Source organism: Falco biarmicus, chromosome 1 (genome assembly GCF_023638135.1).
Source record: "Falco biarmicus isolate bFalBia1 chromosome 1, bFalBia1.pri, whole genome shotgun sequence".
Classification (NCBI taxonomy): domain Eukaryota; kingdom Metazoa; phylum Chordata; class Aves; order Falconiformes; family Falconidae; genus Falco; species Falco biarmicus.
The window spans coordinates 37,165,377-37,187,351 of NC_079288.1; the positions used below are offsets into that span (position 1 = coordinate 37,165,377).

Genomic DNA, 21,975 nt, shown 5'->3' on the forward strand with positions numbered 1-21,975 from the left:
CACATGTGATACCTTTGCTGCTACAGAGCACTCCACAACATCTGAAGGTCCAGCCGCTTTACTTTGCCTCTCTCTCTCTTCCCTCCCTTTTGCCAAAAAACATTAACTATGACACCCTTTGTTTGGATTTTGGTCTTCAAATCACACACACAGCTCTGCATATACATTAGACACGTACAAGTGGCCCTTAACACCAAGTGCATTGCTTCAAGCTAGTTCCCAGCATCTACCAAAGTTCAGCTAGTCATTTAGACAGGCTGGGACAAGAACACTCAAGCTGACGTCCAACGCATTGAACCACTCAGAAAAAAAGCCCTTTTACCACGAAAATCAGCAAGATGAAAGAGCAGTACAATACCTTAGGGTAAGTCCCATTTACCAGTTCAAGGTGCACTGAAAAAGGCAATCATCTCCCAGGTTATATACTGCACATTCCTGCGCTATCTCACCAGCCCACACCTCTGTCAGGCCGAGAAACAGTTCATGCATTCCAGGGGCTCCGACTTAGGCTCCTTCACCATCACTGCATGTCAGCACTCGCTGTCCTGCAAATGCAGTATCCTCCAGCCGAAACGGCCTCATATGCAGCTGCAGGGGCACATTCTTCATCCCAGGTTTGTCTGATAAAGAGCAGTAACACCAGCCAAGGCAGCACAATGCAGCTCTGAGGTACAGAACAGGAAAGGATAACACAGGGGCCCCTTTGTACTGATGCACACATCAACCTCCTTTTCTATAAATCTGAGCTGCACTTAGTCCCCTTAAATAGAGTGAAGTTACGAATAGGAAAAATATATAAATATTTACATGTATCTTCCCATGCATATCAGAACATACTTTGTTCACTCCCTTCTTCTTGTGCCTTCTGTGTATCTCAAAAATGCTCCTGGGATAAGGTGGGACAGTGAAGCAGAACAGATCATGAACTAGTTCTGAAAAAACCTACGTGACAAGGCATCAACAAATTCACATTTGCCAACTGGCATCAAGCAGCTTTTTAATGCTAATTTTTCCTCAAGTAATAAATAGTTTTCCACTACTCATAAGCAGTCTAGGATATTTATTTATTTTTAAGTGAGGCAATTTAGATAAATATAAATTTGCATTCCTCTGTTAAGGAGAAGCTGCCTACTACTATGTCCAGCTTAACTCCAGCCTGTGCTAGAGATACACAACACAGTGCAAAGGTGATGGCATTAGTGCCAGAAGAGAGAAAACTACCTCAGATTTCCATACGCAGTTCATCTCTCTTAACAACTGAGCTATTAACCCATGCTGACACAGCAAATCAGAAGCATTATCAATATAGTAAGTAGATCAAAAGGATAACCGTCAAATTTTCTTCTCTCTCTCATCTACTGCTGGGGAGGAAATGGAAGCATAACTGCGACAAGATACTTCAAATGCCTCAGATAAGAGGCTGTTATTTTCAACAGCTGAAAGCTGCATCTGCACATCTATCGAACCACACATTGCCTGTAGCTCTGCTCCTTGCATGGGACATCTGGAAAATGAGTGATACTGGAGACAGGATTCTTCATCCAGCCACCACACAGAGCCAACACGTTCAGTCATAGAGTTCCATCTCCCTCAGCATCCCTACTACCACGTGTCCCTGACAACCCAGACACATCACACTGGGTAATCAGGATGTGATGTCTGAGCACAAATTACAGTATTTCCACTAATGCTGCTGCACAGGTATCTGCATCTCTCCTGTTCTTCCCCACACCCCTGTTTACCCAAATAACTAGAACTGCTACAGGTTTTCCTGGTTTAGGCAGCAGAAGATTGGCAAATGGAAATAAAAAGCTACGCAGCCGTAAGGGCAGGTCTGAATGAAGACATGAACTTTACGTGATAATCATGTCTCACTCAGCATAAGACAAATTGCAGACCCCTCATTTGGAGAATGACAACCATTCTTCATTCTTCAGCCCTTTTTTAATACCTTAAGATGCTGAATTCAAATCCTTGATTTTTGCTGTCCTTTAAATGAACAAGGGGAATTGCATCTCCAGAACTGAACCCTGAGCTTGCAGGCTCATCTGAGCAGCCTCTTTGCAAAATCTGTGAATCCAAACTTTAAAAAAATCTCATTAGGTTCAATTAAGTCTTCTCGCCCCAACCTCCGGGACTAAATGCAACTCCAGCTCACATACAGGGAGACAGCTCAGGGCGGTAACCCAATCCCTGGCAAGACAGTTTTACATCATGAGTAACTGCAGAGGAATGGGGAGCTTGGGTATATTTATCCTATTAAATAGCCTTTCAAAAGAAACATTTGCAATGCTCTAGAAAAGCTGAGTCAAAAAGACTTGCTGGAGCCTCGCTATAGGGCTTCTCACTGCCTTGAGTTTGAGTCTGGAAGGGGTGGGGAGCCCCAAAGAGCATCACTGGTGACAGGAATTCCCTTTTTAATAGCAGTTTTGACTTTTCTCAGCAAAATGGAAAAGCATTATCAGAAATAGGAAACCCATGAAAACAGGTGAATGCAGGTATTGGTAAAAGAAATGTAGTAACAGGTTCTTAAGGTGTTATATTGTAATCAATGTTTTTAAATGCAAAAAGATCAGAGACTACAAAAGCAATGGAATACACAGACTACACTCAAAATGAGACCTTAAAAATTCAAAATGCAATTATATGCTCTTAAAACCCTGAAGTTCTCTGGTTCACATATATAGAAAGCATGTAAAATAGCTTGGCTTACTTTCCAAAACATATTGAGGAGACATTTTAAAGTTTTCCAAAATTTAACTGACAGGTTGAGAAGGTGGTTAAATGCAGGGCATGTAACAGCTCTCAGCCCTTCTGTGAAGCAGTGACAGACTGTTATTCAAGATACAGAAAAAAATCAAGGCACAAAAGAGAAGTCATTTGCCAGACCTAACAACTGCTGGAGTACCAGTACAGAGCTGCCACTGGTATTTTTACTTTGCGTTGTCTAGACCTGCCTAGAGGAATTTCAGATTACATGGTCAAAAATATGGACAGCAAAACCAGTTAGCTTTCCCCAGTACAGCAGCCCATGCAGCCAGCTCTGACCACTATCAGCAAACGCCTAAAAAATGACAAGACACTGCACTATGAGATGCGGTCTACATGATCAGCTGCAGCAACGATTGTGGCTTCCTGTCCCAACCACTGAGACCCAGAGCTTGTGGCCAACTTAACTGGTCACAACTAACATGCACTAATACCACTCCAAACATGGTGCTGTAAAAAAGTGTGCAAACACAGCCTGTTTAAAGCAATATAAGTAACTGTTCATCAGTAACTTATGCACTGCACATTTGGGGATGAAATGCAAATCCTTCAAGTGCTCTGGCTGTGATTTCAGCGGAACTGACACCGCCACACGCTCCCAGAGTAAGGGAACAGCCTAGTGATCCCCCTTTCCCCCAGAACGCAAATACACACTGTTCCTGGAACTCGTCCTTCTGATCACCAGACACTTTCTGACCTAATTCAACTTACTGAGACAATAAAAGTTTGCTAGATTGGTGCTTGGGTTTTCTTGATAAACTTGTTACATGTCTTGGAAGCGTAGCTCCAGCTACTCTATGACTTAAGCAGCTTTTAGAAAATGTTTTGAAGAGACCAATGCCATAATTTAGCCCTTGTCTAAGTAAGTGAATAAAATTTCTGCTTTAAGTAGGAAATACCATACTTTCACCTCCAAAACTCAGGCCAAGACACAAACTGTAAAATCCAGCCCCATCCTGCCATTAGTTGAAAGAAATCTCCCATCCTCCTGTATAATTCCCATAATCAATCCGCATCTCAGATGTGGACCAGAAACACTGCAGCCTGAAAAGCGAGCAATCAGCAAGACAGCACAAATTGAAATGCTCTTAAATTCTGGAGACATCCCCCACCACTACCAGACACTTTCACCTGAGCCTGCACTGACATTTTGGCTTTGCAGCCCCAGAATCTTGATATGGCTCAATCAGTAAGGCTGCATACACGATGTACTGGTGTTACCTCATTTGTGCCACTGAGCTTAAGAGTTAGCTTTTGACAGAGACTACTCCAAACGTAAAACTTTGAAGATGGGTGAGCCAAGTCTGTACGTTACAAAACCCAACAAAAGCCATCATGTGAGGTCAGGCCTTCCATCACATCCCTCTGAGGGGCAAGAGGTCTTATTTGTACATGTGCTGGAAAACCATAAAGGTCACTGCAAGATCCTTCCTGGAACCAGCTACACTGCTTCCTTTCAAATTAACACAAGCATTTGACTGAAACTCAGACCTGCCTTGTAATCTCAGCAATGTATTCATCAGCATGGTTGGCACTGTAGCACCCTCACATCACAAGGGGTCAGCTAGTTCCTGTGTAACACAGCAGCAAGGCGTTCAAGGGCACAGAAACACTGTAGGAAACCAGCTAACCAGTTTGCAGCTTGGCACCAGCAGTCCCTGGGAATCACAGTCCCATTCCTTGAGTGAGCATGTTGGATCCACCTCTTGTCATCTTTGATGCAACAAGCTGGGAAATCCTTTGACTGCTGGCTCTGTTCACATCACCGCGTTGGCAGGAAGGTAACCTAATCTTAGCAGACCCACAGGGCATGGAATCGTCAATGCAGCATGCAGGCTGAGAATCACAGCAACTGCCTCGAAGATCTGAGTCAGCACAGTTTCCTGGATAAAACAACACAAATCCACAGTGCTCTCTGCCCTACAGTCCAAGCTGTGTGAAGGAACCACAAAAGATTTTCCTGTAGGACCAGGATTTTTCCACTTTAGCTCCACTAAATTAGACCCCAGCTCAAAATGGCTAATAGATATGAACCACCACCTACAAAGAGAAACGTGCAGTCCTTCTGCCTTCCTCTAACTGCCTTAGAAAAACTCTCATCCCCTTTCCACTACCCTAGAACAGTCCATTATATGGCTGAGATAATGGAAGTCAAGTCTCACAAGGCACAAAACTGCTTACATGGTCAGCAAGAAATATTCCTCAATGTGTTACAGGTTTGCTGAGCATCCTCACGCTGGAAATTATTTGTGATTTAAGTACCACCTCCTTTCAGAAGGGATATACTTCATGCTCCAGGCAGAAAACCAGTAAGGTTTCCAGACCAATTAAAAAAAAAGTTTAAATATGGGGGGAGGCAGGGTGTCAGCCAAAAAGCTGCTAAACCAAGTGCAGCCTTTTCAAACTCTTCAAATTAACCTTAGCTGTCCACTCCAATGCCATGGCTATTGCATGCAGAAGCTATCAACAGAAAGCCCTGGAAACACAAACTCTTCCTGTCATTGAAGATCTAAGGACAGCATAGAGCAAAGCAAGGCCATACAAATCCTGCTTAAGCTGGCTGTTGTATTCTTCACGTATTGCCTCTGAGAGAAGTACCTGAACTTACTAGCAGCACTGTGGTATCTCTAGTTCCAGAGTCTACTCCCTCCCAAAGCTGTATCCTCCCATTCTCCCATTTATTTCTCATTTCCAGAAAGTGCTGGGGTGGCGATGATGGGGAGGGGGAAGGGTTATTTCCTGTTGCATACAGCATCCTCTTTTTTTATAGCATGTCTTTCTCTACACTTGAAGTGAAAAGAGGCATCTTATATTTATTTCCCTCTGTTTACAGTCCGGAGAAGCAAACAGCTCATGCCAGGAAAAAACACCCTATGCTAAAACCTGCTGCCTTAAACTGAATTTATGTTCCAGCTTACCAAACCATTAAATGTTTTCAGTGTCACAGCTACCAAAAGCTTTTGCGAATGCCAGATCCCCAGCTACACAAGCCCTGAATGCCTCTGTATAACGATTCACAGACAACCCACAGTTGTGTGAGATTGAAAGAGCCAATAACCCCTTGTGTGGTTCCTTTCTATCTAGATTCACTGTACTCTCAAGCAAAGTCCTGAACAACAGGAAACAATTTACTGATGATGGATAAACTCAGTAGTCAAAAAATTCTTCCATTGCTCTATGAACAGTCTTCAGGAAAGCGAGGCAAAGTTTGTAAAGGGTTTTCAAGCTATAGCTCAAGCACATCCTGTGACACAGCACATGCAAAAGCAGTAGGCTGAGCTAATCTCAACACTTGCGAAATGTTTAAGAGGACAAAGCCAGGTTCTGGTTTACTGGATAAAGAAGTTGGAGATTGCACAAGAAAAGCTTGTGATAACGTCAAATGCTTCACACAGACTTAACCAGCCTTTACTCAGTACTCCAACTCATGAACTCCAGTGGTTCAGACCACCATGATTTAAGTCCTACTGTCCTCAGATGATTGTCCCACCCACAAATTACAGCCCTAATTGCAGAAGTAGAAGCCACTTTCAACCACATTTTTCAGACATAGCAGTCATTAGCTCCACACCCTAAACCTCTACATACTCCATTTTATATTGATATAACAGGCCTGCCTGCACCAACTGCAGGCAGTAAAGTCTGCAGCCACTGCACCTGAATTCCAACAAGGATCATAAATCAGAATCCTCAACCTGAACATTCACACCCCTTCATAGCAGAGAAAATCATCTACTTTTCAGAAACCGAGAACTGATACGCAGCCCTGAGCAGCCCAACACAATATGACAAGTCCATGTTGTATCAGAATAGAAAGCAATTCTGACTCTCAGGCCTGTACTAAAAATACTTAAGTTGGAATTTCTCAGTCTGAATCTGCAGCCTGCTATGAGCTCCACCTGCTACCAAGTCTTTTGTCAGAATCCTCTCCTTTTGGAAGCAAACAGACTGGTGTTCCTAGAGGCAGTTACAGTTAGCCTCATGAAAGATTACAAGGAGCAACAATCTGCACAAATTAGAGAGTCTCCATTTCTCTCCCTGTGTGCCAACTGCCAAACTGGAAACAGCTTTGGTCTCCAAGGAGGTTATGTACAGGCTCTGACGTCCCCTCCTAAAGCGTCTCCTTCTTGTGCAAGATCTATTTCTGATCTCTGCCTGACAGCAAATAGATCTTCAAGCATTTCCAGGAAGTCCCAGACAAAGGCATTAGCAAATGGCCAATATTGACCTAACTCTCTGGGAGGGAGGCAAGTTGGCTCAGACAAAGTAAAGGACATTAGCTCTGTTCAAACACAGCAACACTCAAACTGAACAAGAGTGAACTGAGTTTGGTGGCAGGAACAGATTGGCGTGAGTGTGACCATGTTACAGAAGCAACTAAGCAGTTAATACCATCTCAGTACTGACCAGGGCTGGATTTCAGCCAATATCCTGGATGGAAAAAAAGAATAAAAAATAAAAACATTAGCCACGAATGTACTAACCTTTTTAGTCCTCTACTTATCCGTACATGCATGAAATAGTAAATCAACTCTCCTCATGCATGTCTTAAGAATTTTTATTTGCTGCTGGCTTCTCTCAAAGTTTCTAAAAACTGGGATCAATGTTCAAAAATTTCCAACAAGATCTGCTGTCCACTGCCAAAACAAAACAAAAAAAAAATCATGAAAACCAAACAAGCAGCCACTGAACTGACCCCCTTGGGGACAATATCCCAGGGCCAAGGCCTCTGATCAAAATACCAACTCCCTTGTATTCCTACAGGAAAAGGGGCTCAGCCAAGCCAGCTATCTGAGGAACCAGACCCTTCCTGCTACATCAGCATGTAACTTACTCCACAAGCATTAGGTCAAAACACAGTGCATGCTGCCATTTCACAAACAGCTAACAAATCCAGTACAAAGACGACCTCCGTTAAACAAAGCGGAGTCCAAGGATGGGTATAGGAACAGCAGGAAACAAGACACTACGGATTTTAAACCACAGCTATGGTAAAGGGAATAAACAGAAGCTCAGAGCTCAAGACATTGCTAGTCCCTTGGCTGATCAGTCAGACAAACACTCACAGAAATCGTGCCAGTGGGAAATTTCCCCACAGTGCTGGGAAATTTATCATATCCTACAATTTTGCTACAGCGGATGCCACTCCAAGCCCATGCTGTTCTCTCCAAGTCAGGTATGTTAGACTGATGCCACATAATACATACCTTGCCAAAAGTCAGTTTGCCCTCCTTGTGCAATGAAAGGGCAGAGACTCCCTCTACCTATTATTCTTCTTCCCTAGAAAGTCATCTGTCTCCTCCAGCAGACTACCTTTCTTCCTTCAGCACAGAAATACACTCTTCAGAAACCTGAACTGAGCAATTTGTTCTCACGCCTTTCTGGAAAACAGGCAGAGAACGGTAACAATTGCTAGGACAGTAGCAAGAGTGAAAACACTGCCATTCTTTCTGTGCCAGATCCTGCTCAGCCCTGGACTACAGAACTTAGAGGAAAAACAGCCAAGTGCAGAGGTGTGCGGCCCCCTGCTACTACCAAGCAACCCTATACATGTCCACTGAAATGAGGGTAGACAAGAGCATTTTTTAAGCCCTGGGTGGACTGTATTTGGTTGAGACTTGCCTAACTGTAGGCAGTTGGGTCTGACTTGAACTGAATATTGTCATAAGCAGCACTGAGGTTACAATACATGCTAATCAGTACTGGACAAGTCTTCTGAGCCGCTTCTAAGCAGTAGCTCAGTGGCACAAGCAGTGACAAATCAGAACAGTGTGAACACCCAGAAGTTGTTGCCCAGTCTTTGCGCAGCAGCATGCCTTGTTGGCTTGCACTCCAGAGCCCTCAGGTAGAAACGACAAGTCTGCAAGTTCGACCACCTAAGAGGACCCCTTACAACAGCTGTAGAGCACTTACCAGTTGAGATCATAATTCTGTAACTGCTGATTCCAACTCATCTAGGGAAGGAAAACATGTTACATCAGGATTTACAAGGCAATGGAGCACAGGAGTTCCACTGGACAGTGAGCACCATGGAGTGGAGGATATGGTTTCACAAGATGCAGAAAAGCAAATTAACAGTTCACCACGGCCAAAAATGGAGAGGTTTTACTCTGTCTTCCAGACACGTGCTGCTGCCACTTACTTGTGTTGGCTGACTCTCACAAGACCCCTCTGTGAAACAGTTCAACAGAAATACATCCAGTCAAAAAAACCTGACTGCTTTCTTTTGAGTTAGAAAAAGAGATGAGCACAGCAGTCAACAAGAAGGAAGGGGTATATCCAAACAGCCAGGTAAGGGAGCACAAAAGGGGTCAGGATGAGCAAAAGTAAAGTCATCCCCCCTTTCAGCAGCAGCATGCCGCTGCATTGACTCGAACGGCCAGCAGGACCACCACCTCAGATACCCCAGAATCTCATCTTTGCCACGCAGATAACCGCAACCAATAATAACACTGCTAAAGATTGCTACGATCCTATCCACCTGCATATGTAAAAATGGGTTTGGACACAGTCAGAGGCAAAACATTATCAGAGCGTGCACATTCTAAGTTAACTGTTACTTTTTAAAAGGCAGAAAGAGTAAAGCGTGTGGACCCTATAACCAATAAAAGGAAGAGTAAGATTTGCATGGTATGCAAGAATAGACATGAAACTTAAGGGAAGAAAAAAATAGCATCTTTTAAACAGTGGAAATCCTATCCAAGCAGCATAAACAGATCTGAATATAGACCCATCCAGGCAAAGTGCCAGTTACAAAATTTGAGACACACATAAAGATGAAATGAAGAGCAGAAATATTAGTATAAATTCTGAATTCATTAAAAGCATTAGAAGCTCAAATTCTGCCCATGATCTGCAGAATGCCCTGCCTACCAGCAAAAGGAGGATTCCAGCAATAAAGAACAGGGACACTAAAGAGACACTGCAATCCTAAGGACACTGCAATCGTATCCATACTTTGTACAGTCTTATTGGGGCATTCCTATCCTGAGGGCTCTTAAATGGGATATCAGAATGCAGACTTGCGAGATTTTAGTCCTTGAAGGCAGTATTTTTCGTTAACTCCAGCGGCTTCCCATTCAGTAAGTACAAATGTATCTCCCAAGTGCATAAATGCAAAGAACATACAACAAATTCAAATCTACCCTTAAAAACTAAGGTATCTCAAGTTTTAAATGCCTGTGGCTATAAGGAGAAATAAAGCCCCAGCAAATCACACCTAGATACTGGGGGTGCCAAAAAAAAGGTTATTATATTGAGATATAAATAAAGACAACTTAAAAAGACTTGCTGGCTTGACGTGACAACCCACTCTCTGAGATGGGTTGTTTCCCTCTTAAAAAAAAAATAACTTTTGTCAAATGTGGTATGTGGTTTCACTGGCCTGTTAAAAATCTAATTACTAAGAAAGTACTCTCAAAATGGTGGATTTTTTGTTCTAATAAGTGTTTGTTTCTGCAAGGGTCCTCTGTAACAGAGAGTGGGAGCAGACTTGGAAGCAACACCAAACTCTTTATAAGCCAAAAAGTGTAAGTCATCATCAGCAACTGGCTCTACGCAAAAAGCTGCCAAAAGCACAATGTAAACTCACAGAGCAGGGTGGGGGGAAATGACCACAAAATATTCAACATTTTTCAGTCATGCGGATCTTAGTACTACTTATAACTATAATAGGTAGAAAGTTTTAAAATGAAGCTTTCAATCTGATGAACATGCTACTAAAACTTCAGATAACCCCAGTACTTACACATCATGGGCAAGTAACATCTCTGAAAGACATGAGTACAAGGGGCCAAGCAGCACATGGTTAAAAAAAATCTAACTAAAGCAGCTTCTTTTTACTTTAAAAGTAGCTTCTGGGAATGAAAGAATGAAAATGTTTCAGAAATTAACGTAGGAAATGGTCCCCCATTCTGCTTTGGGAAAACATGTGGGTGGTAATTCGATGGAGATTGCTGATGGCTCTACAGCTCTATAGCTCTGCTTTTTTTCTTTTCTTTTTTTTTCGCGTTGGCAGAAGAATATGGCTCAAGAGTTCTACAATGTTATGACAGAGGCCCACTCCCAGTAAGAAAATTGTTAAAGCCAGACAGAAAACTAACATATTTAGAACTGGAATATATTGTTGCCAACGGATGGAGAAGAGCTGGAGAATGTTTAAGGTTTTCTTATCGCTTCCTACTTGTGAGGCCTGTCATCTGGCATCATAACAGAAGTATTTAGTCACAAGTCTCTTGCTTATTTCACAGAATGACAGAATGGTCAGGGTTGGAAGGGACCTCTGTAGATCACCTAATTCAGCTCCCTGCTAAAGCAGGTTCTCCTAGAGCAGGCTGCAGTCACATCAGGCAGGTTTTGCATGTCCCCAGAGAAGGACACTCCACAGCCTCTCTGGGCAGCCTGTTCCAGTGCTGGGTCACCCTCACGGTAAAGAAGGTCTTCTTCATATTCAGGCGGAACTTCTTGTGCTGCAGTTTGTGCCCGTTGCCCCTTGTCCTGTTGCTGGGCACTACTGAAGAGCCTGGCCCCATCCTCTGGACACTGACTCACCCTTAAGGTATTTGTAGACATTGATAAGATCCCCTCTCAGTCTTGTCTTCTCCACAGGTCGAGTTCACTCAGCCTTTCCTCATCAGGGAAATGCTCCAGTCCCCTCATCATCACCAGCAAGAAAAACAGTGAGGATTTCTTTTTAGCAAGAGCAGTATTAATAAAGCAATTAAACGCATGACAGCTTCTTCATCTCAGTGCCCTGCACAGAAGTTTGGTTTGTTGTAAGACAAAAGAAAAAAAATTTATTCTGGCAACCAAAGGCCGACTTACTCACAAGAGAATTCATGACCACAGAAAACTGCAACGGAAAAAAAACTTAAAGACTATAGAGAAAGTAGATTTTTGAGGGGTAAAGATGAGTAAGAGATCACATCTCCAGCACTGACCAAAAACGGAAATGCCAGCAATACTGAAATAGAAGCAGCATGAGAGTAAACTTCCCTTTCATAGGTACATGAAATAAATCCTCCTTCAAATTACTTTCTATAAAAGGGGTTTCAGAATGAACTCTGATTGTTCCTCCACCAATCCTATGATAAAAGTCAACAATCATCTGAAATAACTGGAAAGAATATTTTGCACTAGTCTACAGAAGTCAAGGTACCCAGCCCCTACATTTCTGCTTTGCTGAAAATTAAGTTGACTTCTTTGTCTCAACTCATCATATTCTTCCCTGCTATACCCCGAACTAGGGCATAGTGGAAAATTGATTCATTTTCCTATCAAGCACCTAGATGCATATATATTTTATATGGGCACGTACCTACCCGTATCACTACCATCTCATTACTGTTGGGTACTTTAACATTAATCTGATCCACTTCAGAACCACACCAGCATTCACAACCCACAGAGAAACAGAGGGACCACGCTCTTCTACTTAAGCACTGAATGTACAAAGACAACCTCCCACACGCACAGCAGTGCAACTGCCCCCTCACTGAGAACAATATTCTACTCCTATCTCTGTGACAAATCCAAGCCTAACTGCTTAAAGCAGCTGGAAAACAGACTAACTCCAACTCCCCCCCACCCCCCAATAGAAAATAAAAAAAATTGCTGTTTTTGCCAAGCAAGCACTGAATACTCTGCATTCCATTTCATTAAAACAATTACTCAGAAGCCAGCCAAGAATTACATAAAGCTTCCTCCCTGCGCCACCCCCAGCCCCTTCTCTTCAACCCTCCTCCCCTGCAAAGGGCTTCCCAGGACCACACCAGAGCGATACCGCTCCGCTGCGCAGGAAATGGCACGGAGCGCCTCACATCGCACGGGTTATTCCATCCCACGTACCACATTTTTCAAATCTAAGCAATACAATCAATCAGAGGACTCCAGCAGATCAGACAGCCTAGGTGGTCTCTGAATTTCACCCCACCGTAAGCACTACCACAGTGATCTGTTTCATGTAGTTTTCTCCCTCACATTTGAAGGTAAAGTAGCATCCAAGAAATTAAGCACTTAACCAACTCTTACAGAAAAGTGAATGATAACCTAACAGATTTTATCTCTAACTCACATGCCCAAGGCTTTTAAGTGTGACCCCAAGGCAGAAGGTGCTGGAGGCGCAAGGTTTAAGCAATTAGGAAATACAGGAACAGCATGCCAGAGCAGTTGTGCTTGTGAGGCACTGCCCAAGGGAACTGCTCAGGACAGCCAAGTAGCGAATCTCAGATTAAGCACCAGCAGGACTGATTGAAAACTACAAGCTTAGAGTTATAAGAACCCGACTGACAAATTCATTCCAAACTCCACGCAGCCACTCCACAGCTCCCAGCCTGACTGACAGCGCAGAGCTCCTCACATTTCACAGCAGAAATAAAAGGCAGCTTCTTCTGGCCAACGCTGCTCACCCACCCACAACACTGAGTTGGCCACTGATAAGAGATTTCATGACGTGGATGAAATGGCATTTCATTCCCTCCCCCAGTGTTCCAGCTCTCTGTGGGGATCCTGTCTAACTGCTGGAGCTGCTCGCAGCCAGGCAGAATAGTTCCAGCTGTGTATCACGCTGCCTAACCAGACCTCTGTAGCCCAAAAGTCTCCCACATAAAACCATAATGAACAAGAGGGAGAGCTGCAAACCAGAAGTACTACTCCTAGGCATCTTACTCTTGTGGACCACCTCTGCCCAAAAGGGGTAATTTGCTAGTAGCAACAAAAAAGCTCTAGTCCCAAGGCAGCTGCCGGTGCTGAGGAATGGGGAGCAGCAGATGCAACTAATGGTCAAACAAGAAGAGCAGCAAAGACCACCAGCCAAGTCTTCAACTTACTCCAACTCGTGGGGCATCAGTAACCTCAACTGATGTGCCGTTAGCTTTAGGCTCTTTTGTCTGACCCAGCTGAAATTAGTGGCTCCAACCCAAAATAAACCTTTTCAGAGCCTTGAACTTGTTCAGAACCATGAAAGAGGATAGAACAAGGGAGTATTAAACCCCTAACCCATGGCAAATCATTTACAGCCCTCCTGCCCATGGCCTTTTCTACTTCTGGCTTTTTTTGTCTCCTGCTCTTAGAAAAACCCAGCCTAATCACAGTCCCTGAACCACCACTAACTTCCTTACAGCATGAAGTGAAATTCTCTGTTCACCTTGCTCTTCGGGGATGGAAATAAAGCAAGATCCTATCACGTGCCTAGACAGACACAGGATTAATTCTGTCTGCCAGCTCAATTTTGTGACAAAAACATGGGATTGGTTTATTCCTAGAGACCCCATACAGTTTGATTTATAGCTGAGCCATTTAAAGCACAATTCACCATGCAAAGTGTCATTCAGGTTTATTCCCTGGAGTGCCATTTACTTTTTTTGATGTTCTTCACGTAATTTGCAAAATGTCAGAGGTTTAAACACAAGCAATAAACAGTCAAAAAAACCCCAAGAAATTCAAGCTACACTCCACTGCATGCTGTCAGCCAGATGTACTCAATAGCTCACCCAGCAAAGCCATCTACACCAAACTTGCATATGATAATATAAGAACACTGAGAAGTAGCATGACAAACTGCATTTAAAGACTTTCAGACTACCTCATCATCATTCAAATAACTTGAACTAAACTTGTTCACAGTGTAGAGACAGTCCAGCACAGGGAAAAAGGAGCCAAGCAATAACAATGCAGGCTGCCTCCCCCTGCGGCCTGCCCTAAGTTCTCTTGGATCCTCAGCTTACAGTTGTCTCAAACTGCTTAGATAAATTTCCCATGTAAATTTAGAATAATTACTGTCTGCTACAAGAAAAAGTTTCATTTATAGGAGCAGAAAAAGAGCTTACCAGACTCCCAAACAGCCCAAACACATAACCTCAGGGACTCAAATTCCTGTAACTGAAACACTAACATTGAACTTGTTGCACAGCACTCAGTTGCCATTTCTACTTCATCTGCTTCATCAGGATTTAAAAACATACATACAAAGAGGAGAAAGCATGAATTTTAACACCAGTCTATCAAAGGAGACTGTCTCCAGCCAGCTGGTTTCTGCTGTTCTGAAACTATTTGCAATGAGAATAAGCACAAATGGGAAAAATAGCTAAGAGTGCTATGAGAAAGTCGTCACCCACCTCCTATTTTTACGGAATATCTTTAGCACACGACATTCTTTGAATGACTTCACGACACTCTGTGGTAAAGGGAAACACCAGAGTAAACTACTGTGGGGAACTTGGAAAGGAAAGGAAATCTTTTCTCCCTACTCACAGCCTGTCATAACAGAGGATGAAGAAAGGATGAGCAATCAGAAGGGCAGAAAGGGAACATTAAACAGGGCTGAGAAGGGAATAAAAACTTATAAATCTAATTCAAACTTGTCATTGTAAGCTTTTCCAGCAATGGTAATCAGAAAAGCTTGAAAGAGTTACTATTCTGATATATTCAGCTGGAAGCTATTTCAGAAACACAAAGACCTCAACAAACATCAACCATATTTCACAGGTAAGGAGCTATTACCCCTATTTCGCAGACAGAAAAACGGTATACCTTAAGTCAGGGCAAGTTTTTGAGGCTGTGGTTAAATGGTTACCTTATGCTAGATTAAACATAAGCCACAGCTAAAAGAGGTAGCCTCACCTACTTCCCAGTCTGCTGTCCATGTAAAAAAGATACTTTCAGAACAATCAGCTTGCTGACCCAGCTAACTGCCCAGCAGTTATTGTGGAGACAAGGATGAGAGATGGGGACAGGGAACATAACACACCTAACAGCAGCCAGCACTTAAATCAGATTAAACCAATTTGAAATCACAGCTTCCACTTTCTCTCCAATTCATTTAACTTTCACCCAAAATGGAAAGGACATGTGCTGCTCCTTCCTTCTGTGCTGCACTGGATCTAGTTATCTTGCCACACGGTGAGACATTTCAGCTTAATGATCCAGTGGCAAATCATTTGTTCCTATTTGGGGGAAAGGGTTGGTCTTCCAAAAGATCAGAAATCTGAATCAATTCACTCTGGAGTCTGATACTAAGTAAGCAGCAAGTAAGGGACTTGGGGAAGCTGGAACCACCATTTCTGGCTGCCATCTGAAACTGGATGAGATGCAAGGTGAGATTTTACAAACACTGGAACAAGAACAGGACCTGAAGGTCTCCACAGTTCCCTACCTAGCATTTTAAAATATAACAGCCTAGCAGTCATGACAACCTGTACTTCCAGGGTTTGTTACGAAGCCTAAGTTAGTTAGGACTAAAGTGAGCAAGAAACTCCCTAAACCCCATCTTCTTGTTGTAGCTTGGGAAAGCTTCCCACAGACATCTCACTTCCAGGCAGCTGGAGCAGAAGAGCATCTTCATTAACAGCTTCCGCATCAGACAAAAAGGAACACACAAGATCAGTACACAAAGGGAGGGAGGCACAGTCTGAGACACAGAGCAGGAAACTGGGACCAGAGGTCCTATTCACTCGCGCTGCTTTCCACTAGCACAACACAACTGAATTCAGAATCTGTTCTGGCTATCTCCAAAGCTGCAGTAGATCCCAGATACCACGACTAACACATTAGCCTGATTCAAACAGATTTGCTTTGTGGCCATGAACAGGCACCCCCTACCCCTTAGCTGCACAGATTTAGTCTGAGAAATTTATATGCCTGTCTTAGCAGTATATCAGAAAAACAACTCTGATCTAACTAGAAGTGCATTATTATTTCTTGTTCTGCTGTCAGACTTAAGAATTTTATCTGGCATTTCTGCAGTTTCACAACTTGTTTCATGTAATAAATCCACTTCAGGGGAAAAGAGGTGAAGAAAAGTGGGCCCAAAGAAACTGAAGTACCACGATTCCCTGGAAATGAAAGAACAAGTAGAGAGACAGAGGTAAAGATGTATGAGAAGTTACCCATTTCTTTCTCTAGTGGTAGAGATGGTGTCTGAGGATCAGTTTTAACCAGGGGGGCAGCTGAACACTTGGGATAAATTGACCTCTCCCAGCAAGGGACAAAGGAGCTAAAGACAGCACAGAGTCCAGCCTTTCCATGGAAATAGAGCAACAAGAAAAGGAGCCTCTCTCTGCATCGAACACTGCTCGAGGCAGAGGACTCCCTGTCTGAGTTGCTCAGGACAATGAAGTCCCTGTTTTATGAGAGGTCACAACAGCTAAGAAGCTGAAACAAGTCAGAACCCCATTGTGCAGAGTATTAGTTCTGTTTACAGTCTTCTCACCCAGCAGCAGGAATGACTCAGAAACCTGAGCCAGTAGAAAGCCAAGGCACCAGATTACTTTACCAGCATTTCTCCTCAATACCACTTCCTGGGCATAGCTCACCATGAGCAATTTCACTCTAAGCTTTCAGCCAAATAACCCCAAAACCCACTGCATATGACTTCTAAACTTAAAGAACTGAGTCAGGAACAGGCAAGCATCCCCCTCAGATGAGGGACAAACAGCACAGCCCTACAGAGCACAGCAATCTTCCAAATGTTAGGACAGATGACAGATGGAAACACATGCACCCCCACACTCCCATGAAAAATCAATGGCAAGATTGCTCCCTTTAAAGTCAATCTTGAGAGGATTAAGCTCTGAAGAGTGGGTGGGTTAGAGTTCCTAAAACGAAGGGAAACAACTATTAAAGTAAAATCTTTGTGCCACTGAACCTCTGCACTCAGAATTTTGAAGCCACATTGCTAGGCAAACCTGCTAAAGAAAAATCCTTCTAGAATTAAGCAAGCACACCTAAAGTAAGCAGCTTACAGTCTAGTTTACACACACAGCCAAAACACTGCTATAAATACATTCTTATTAAACAGAAATAACTTTTGTAAAACATCTTTTACAAGCTCTAGTGAATGCTGTTTTGTTTCTGATTGCAAAATCCAGTTAAAAAAAATCTGAAGCCTTTAAAAGAAAACTAAACCAGAAGAATTTCAAAGCCATCAAAAGCAAGTAAAACCATTTCTGTTCAGAGTTACCAAAGCTTAAAAAGTTTTACAGTAGTGTTTGCTAACAACTCCTTTCAGAAAAAGGCTGTAAAAAACGTTCAAATTGAAAATCAAACAGTATCTGACTAAAAGTAAAGGTCAAGTTTCCTTTCTCCTACTCTTCTCACCATAAAATACATGACACACTACACAAACTAGGTTTCTTCCTTCTGCAACCAGCAGAACCTAATGGATCTGTTCACACATACTTCTTAGACAAGGTAGCACCACAGGCCCAAGAGTAATTCAACATCTAATTCAAGATCTCCAATTGTCTAAAGCAAATAGGTGGAGTTGGGCCAACTGTGTGCTGGAAGCACAGCATGTAACAACACACCGCACTTTGGTAATCCCCTGAAAGGGGTGATAGCCCTGAGTTAGGATTTTCATTCTTTAGGACCAAGTTTTACTCTTTGTGCCAAATTACAACACTGCAGAATGGCAAACTTATTCAGCAAGCTTCCTGTCAAACTCCAAGCACATCTGCAAAATACGCTTCCTTAGCATTGTCTTTGAGGAAGACAATCTGGACAAGTCTGGTCAGCTGCTCGAACTCAGCATCTCCTCCCCTCCCTTCCACAATGTACTGTTCTAGTTTATACCCGGACCCAGCACTGAGTGTCCTGGGCCACGGAAGCTGCCACAGCAAAATGGGGTGCTCGAGTTCCACCTGTGGAGCTCTGGAGCAGTTTCCTGTGTGAGCTGTGCATTGTAACACCACTTCTTCAACACTGAGGGGAAACAAAGGAACAGTTTTTTTCAACTCCAAATGAATCCCCAAAGCAACACAAATCCATTCTCACACACGTTTCATAACCTCTCCAGCCCAAGCAGCATGAAACTGAGATACTTCTGAACCTCCATTTTACATTGCACAAGCAGACGCTGATCAACTCCATCAGCTCTGGGAAGAGGGAGAAAAGTTTTGACAAACTCAGGGAGTTAAGAACAGACACACCATGACAAGGCTCTGTGAGGTGTTCCTTCATGGCCAACAAGGTCCATCAGTCACTAGTCATTTCTGCACCACACAGATTCAGAAGCACGGTGTGGAAAGATCTAAACTGATTTTACTTGACATAACTCTGAACCTGCAAGGCATATGAACTCAGGCTCAATGCTAAACTACTTTTGGGCCAAAACTGGCCCTGGAAGCAGTGCAGTTACATCCACATGGCATTGTGCCTGAACCAACAAGTCCTGCCGGACCAGCCTGACTCTGGACAGAGCCAGCGCAGACGTCTGTATCCATGGCACAGTTAATCCACAACTCAGATAATCCACCCATAGATAATGAGGAAAGAAAAACAACTCTCACTTCAGTTCAAAAGTTTGACTTATTTCAGGGGAGTTGTATCAGCACATCATTGTTCCCCTATGTATGCATCCCAAGGTGCATGGCTTTAGAAAATTAAGTGAGCAATTCTGGGGCTAACAAAGGTTTGTAGAGGGTAAATAGCTGGTGTGCTTTTCTGTGGTGAATTCTGTACATAAAAGAAAAGCTTAGAGAGAGAAAGGATCCCACTGTTTTTGTTCAACTGCTTACTGTTAGATAATCAGATCTTGTCCAGTCTGAAAAGACTGCACAAAAATTGAGAAAGAGATGGTGTAATTAAGACTTGATGAAATCAAGTTGCTGAGACAAAAAGTTCTGGTTTAAAAATTGTATCACAACTTTAACTTTTGGTTGTGCCAATACATTTAACACTTCAGAAGAACAAAACAGACAGAAATTCAGATCTTTTTGAGAATTTGCAGTTCGCCTCTAACTCTCCTACAGAGGAAAGGAAAAATGTGTTGAAACTGCAGTACCCTACCTGGACAACTGGAAAGTCACACTGCCCCTGTGTAAGTAATGTAGTTCTTGCAGTGGACACCGTACAGCTCCCATGGTTCATTGAAGAGCACGTCGTTGAGACACTAAGCTGGCCCTACACAATGCTATCTGTATGCTCACCTTGAAGGGCCACTCAGCAAGTCACTGGGTGAACCCTGTTCTAACTAGCAATGCATTCCTGAACATGCTAGAAACTTGCACCAAAACTCCAAGCGATAAAGCCAGGCTGAGGGATATGAGAAATGGTAAACAGAACTGGCTCCGCTTAAAGAAACAACTGTGAGAAGAAGCTGCAGTAGAAATTCATTCTGTTTGGCACCAGCAGCTACTTCACCCAGGCAGGGGTGAGGTTTCACTCCCCAAGAAATCCTTTGTGGTGTACCTTTCACCAAGGAGCCATGCAGCTGGTGGACTCCTTGCCCCTTCAGTTTTATCACTAGCCCAACTCAGAACCTGTTTTCTGAAGGTGTGACCGCCAGCTTTATGCCAGCATTGTAATGTGAGCTTCCAGGTCCAGTAATAAAACTGTAATTTGCCTGGAGTGTCTCCTAACAGAACGTCTGGTTTCTATTAAAGGTAGGATGGAAGTAACGGATTGTGGCCCCTCCCCACTGTCTGTCTGATTTAATCGGTTTCATAAGCGGAACTCAGTCACCCTAATGTCTCCCAGAGCACAAGGGATTTTGGCAGATCCACCCCCCTTCCGGCTCGGTACCAAAGGAACTCAAACTCTCTAGATCTTTCTAGTGAGACCAGCTGCTTAGCATTTCCCCGCTACATGTTTTCAGAAGGTTTCGGCACACCTGGGCAAAGCAAGGGGAGGACGAGGATGAGCTCTGAGCCCGGCGGCACGTCGGGCCGGGGCTGTTGCTCTACCCACCCCCGAGGGCTCCCCACCGATAACTCCACAGCCATGCGAAGTTACAGATCTCGCCCAAGAACAGGCTGGAGAGGCTGCGGCACCGGCAGGGGAGGAGGTGCCTGCCGAGCCCCGGCCACGCTGCACGCTGCTGCCGGGCTACGGGGCCGAAGGGCACCTTTCCCGGCCGGGGCAGAGCCAGGACGAAGACCGACGGCCCGGCCCTGCGCGCGGGCGGGGGGGCGGGGGGGTGGAGGCGGCCCGCGGGCATCTCAGCCGAGGGGCCTGGGGGCGGGCGGCGGCGCGGCGAGGCGGGAGGGCCTGGACGGGCCGACACGTCCCCGGGCGCCGGCAGGCCCGGCCCGAGCCCCAACGGCGCGGAGCCGCCGGCGGCGCTGAGGGGCGCAGCGTGGCCGGGCGGGGGCCGCGGCTCCCCCGGGGGCTGCTCGGGGGCGCGGAGGGGCGGCGTCCCCCGCCGCGGGGAGTACGAGCCGCTCGGAACTCACCCAAGTCGTCCATGGTGCCGCCGTGCCCGGTGCCGCCGCCGCCCGCTCCGCCGCCGTGCCCGCTGCCGCCGCCGCCCGCCTCAGCGCCTCGCAACTTTCCCGGCCCGCCCCCGCGCGGCCCCGCGGCCCGCGCGCGCCCCCGCCGCGCCGCACCCGCCCGCCGCTGCCCCCTGCCGGCGGCAGCGGGAACCGCCGCGCCGGCCCCAGGCGAAGGGGACCCGGCTTCCCGGCCGCCGTCCCGAGCTCCGGTGCCGGGGTCGCCGGGGTGGAACGGCGCCCTGGGAATGCCGGGCGGGGGCTGCGGCGCCCCGGAGCCTGGCTGCGGACCCCTGCCCTGCGGGGGCTCCGGCCCCGGGGCAGAGCCCACCCCGCCAAGGCACCAGCCTACGGCTCCGTGCATGGCCGAGGCCGCCCGTGCCCGACCCGGAACACAAACCCAAATCCCCGTCCCCTGCAGTGGAGGAGCAGGACGCCCCGGGGGAACGTCCCCCCGAGGGCAGCGATGCATTCCCGCCCCGCAGCGCTGGGGTGCTGCTGCCTGGGAGGAGCCCTGCGCGCTGCAGCTCTGTGCCCCAAAAGCCCTCGAATGCACCGACACTTGTCAGCCCCAGGTGATTTACCCAGCCCACAGGGAAGCTTGGGCAGGTGACACCTCTCCCAAACGCTTTTCCACAAGCAGTTGCCACCATACAGGAAAGTCACCAACCCCTTATTCGCTGCATTTAAAACCCCGTAACAGCCCTGCTGGCTTTATCACGTGATAGTGCATCTTGAACCACTATTTCCCACTTGCCTTTCCTTTCAAACCACTACCAAATCATGCTCCAGCACAGCAAAGTTCTCCTCAGCCTTGCCCAAACCACAGAGCAGCTCCACCCTCATCAGAGCTAGAGTTTACCACTGCGCTCCGGCCAAGTCGACATGGCAGTAAAAACAGTTGCTCAGCCCAAGCGTCCAGCTCCTAATCTGATGAGAGATACACCAAAAACTATCAGTGTGGGAACAGCTCAGGATCCAGGAAACATGACTCTTGTAGCAG

The 21,975-nt window shown here is 45.3% G+C and overlaps 1 protein-coding gene across 3 annotated transcripts in view; it reads right to left on the reverse strand.

Moving 5' to 3' along the window:
- The window catches only part of PXN (paxillin), a 51,905-nt gene that overhangs the window by 26,495 nt on the left and 3,435 nt on the right, over positions 1-21,975 (reverse strand). The window contains exon 1 of one of the 3 annotated variants that reach the window (XM_056337137.1): positions 20,937-21,045. The exons of 1 other annotated variant lie outside the window; for it this stretch is intronic. In XM_056337137.1, coding sequence (XP_056193112.1) covers positions 20,937-20,949 — 13 coding nt within the window. In that variant the 5' untranslated portion in view covers positions 20,950-21,045. Of the gene's footprint in view, positions 1-11,319; positions 11,448-20,936; positions 21,046-21,975 lie in introns of those variants that run through there. One more of the 3 variants, XM_056337153.1, reaches the window with a different exon arrangement.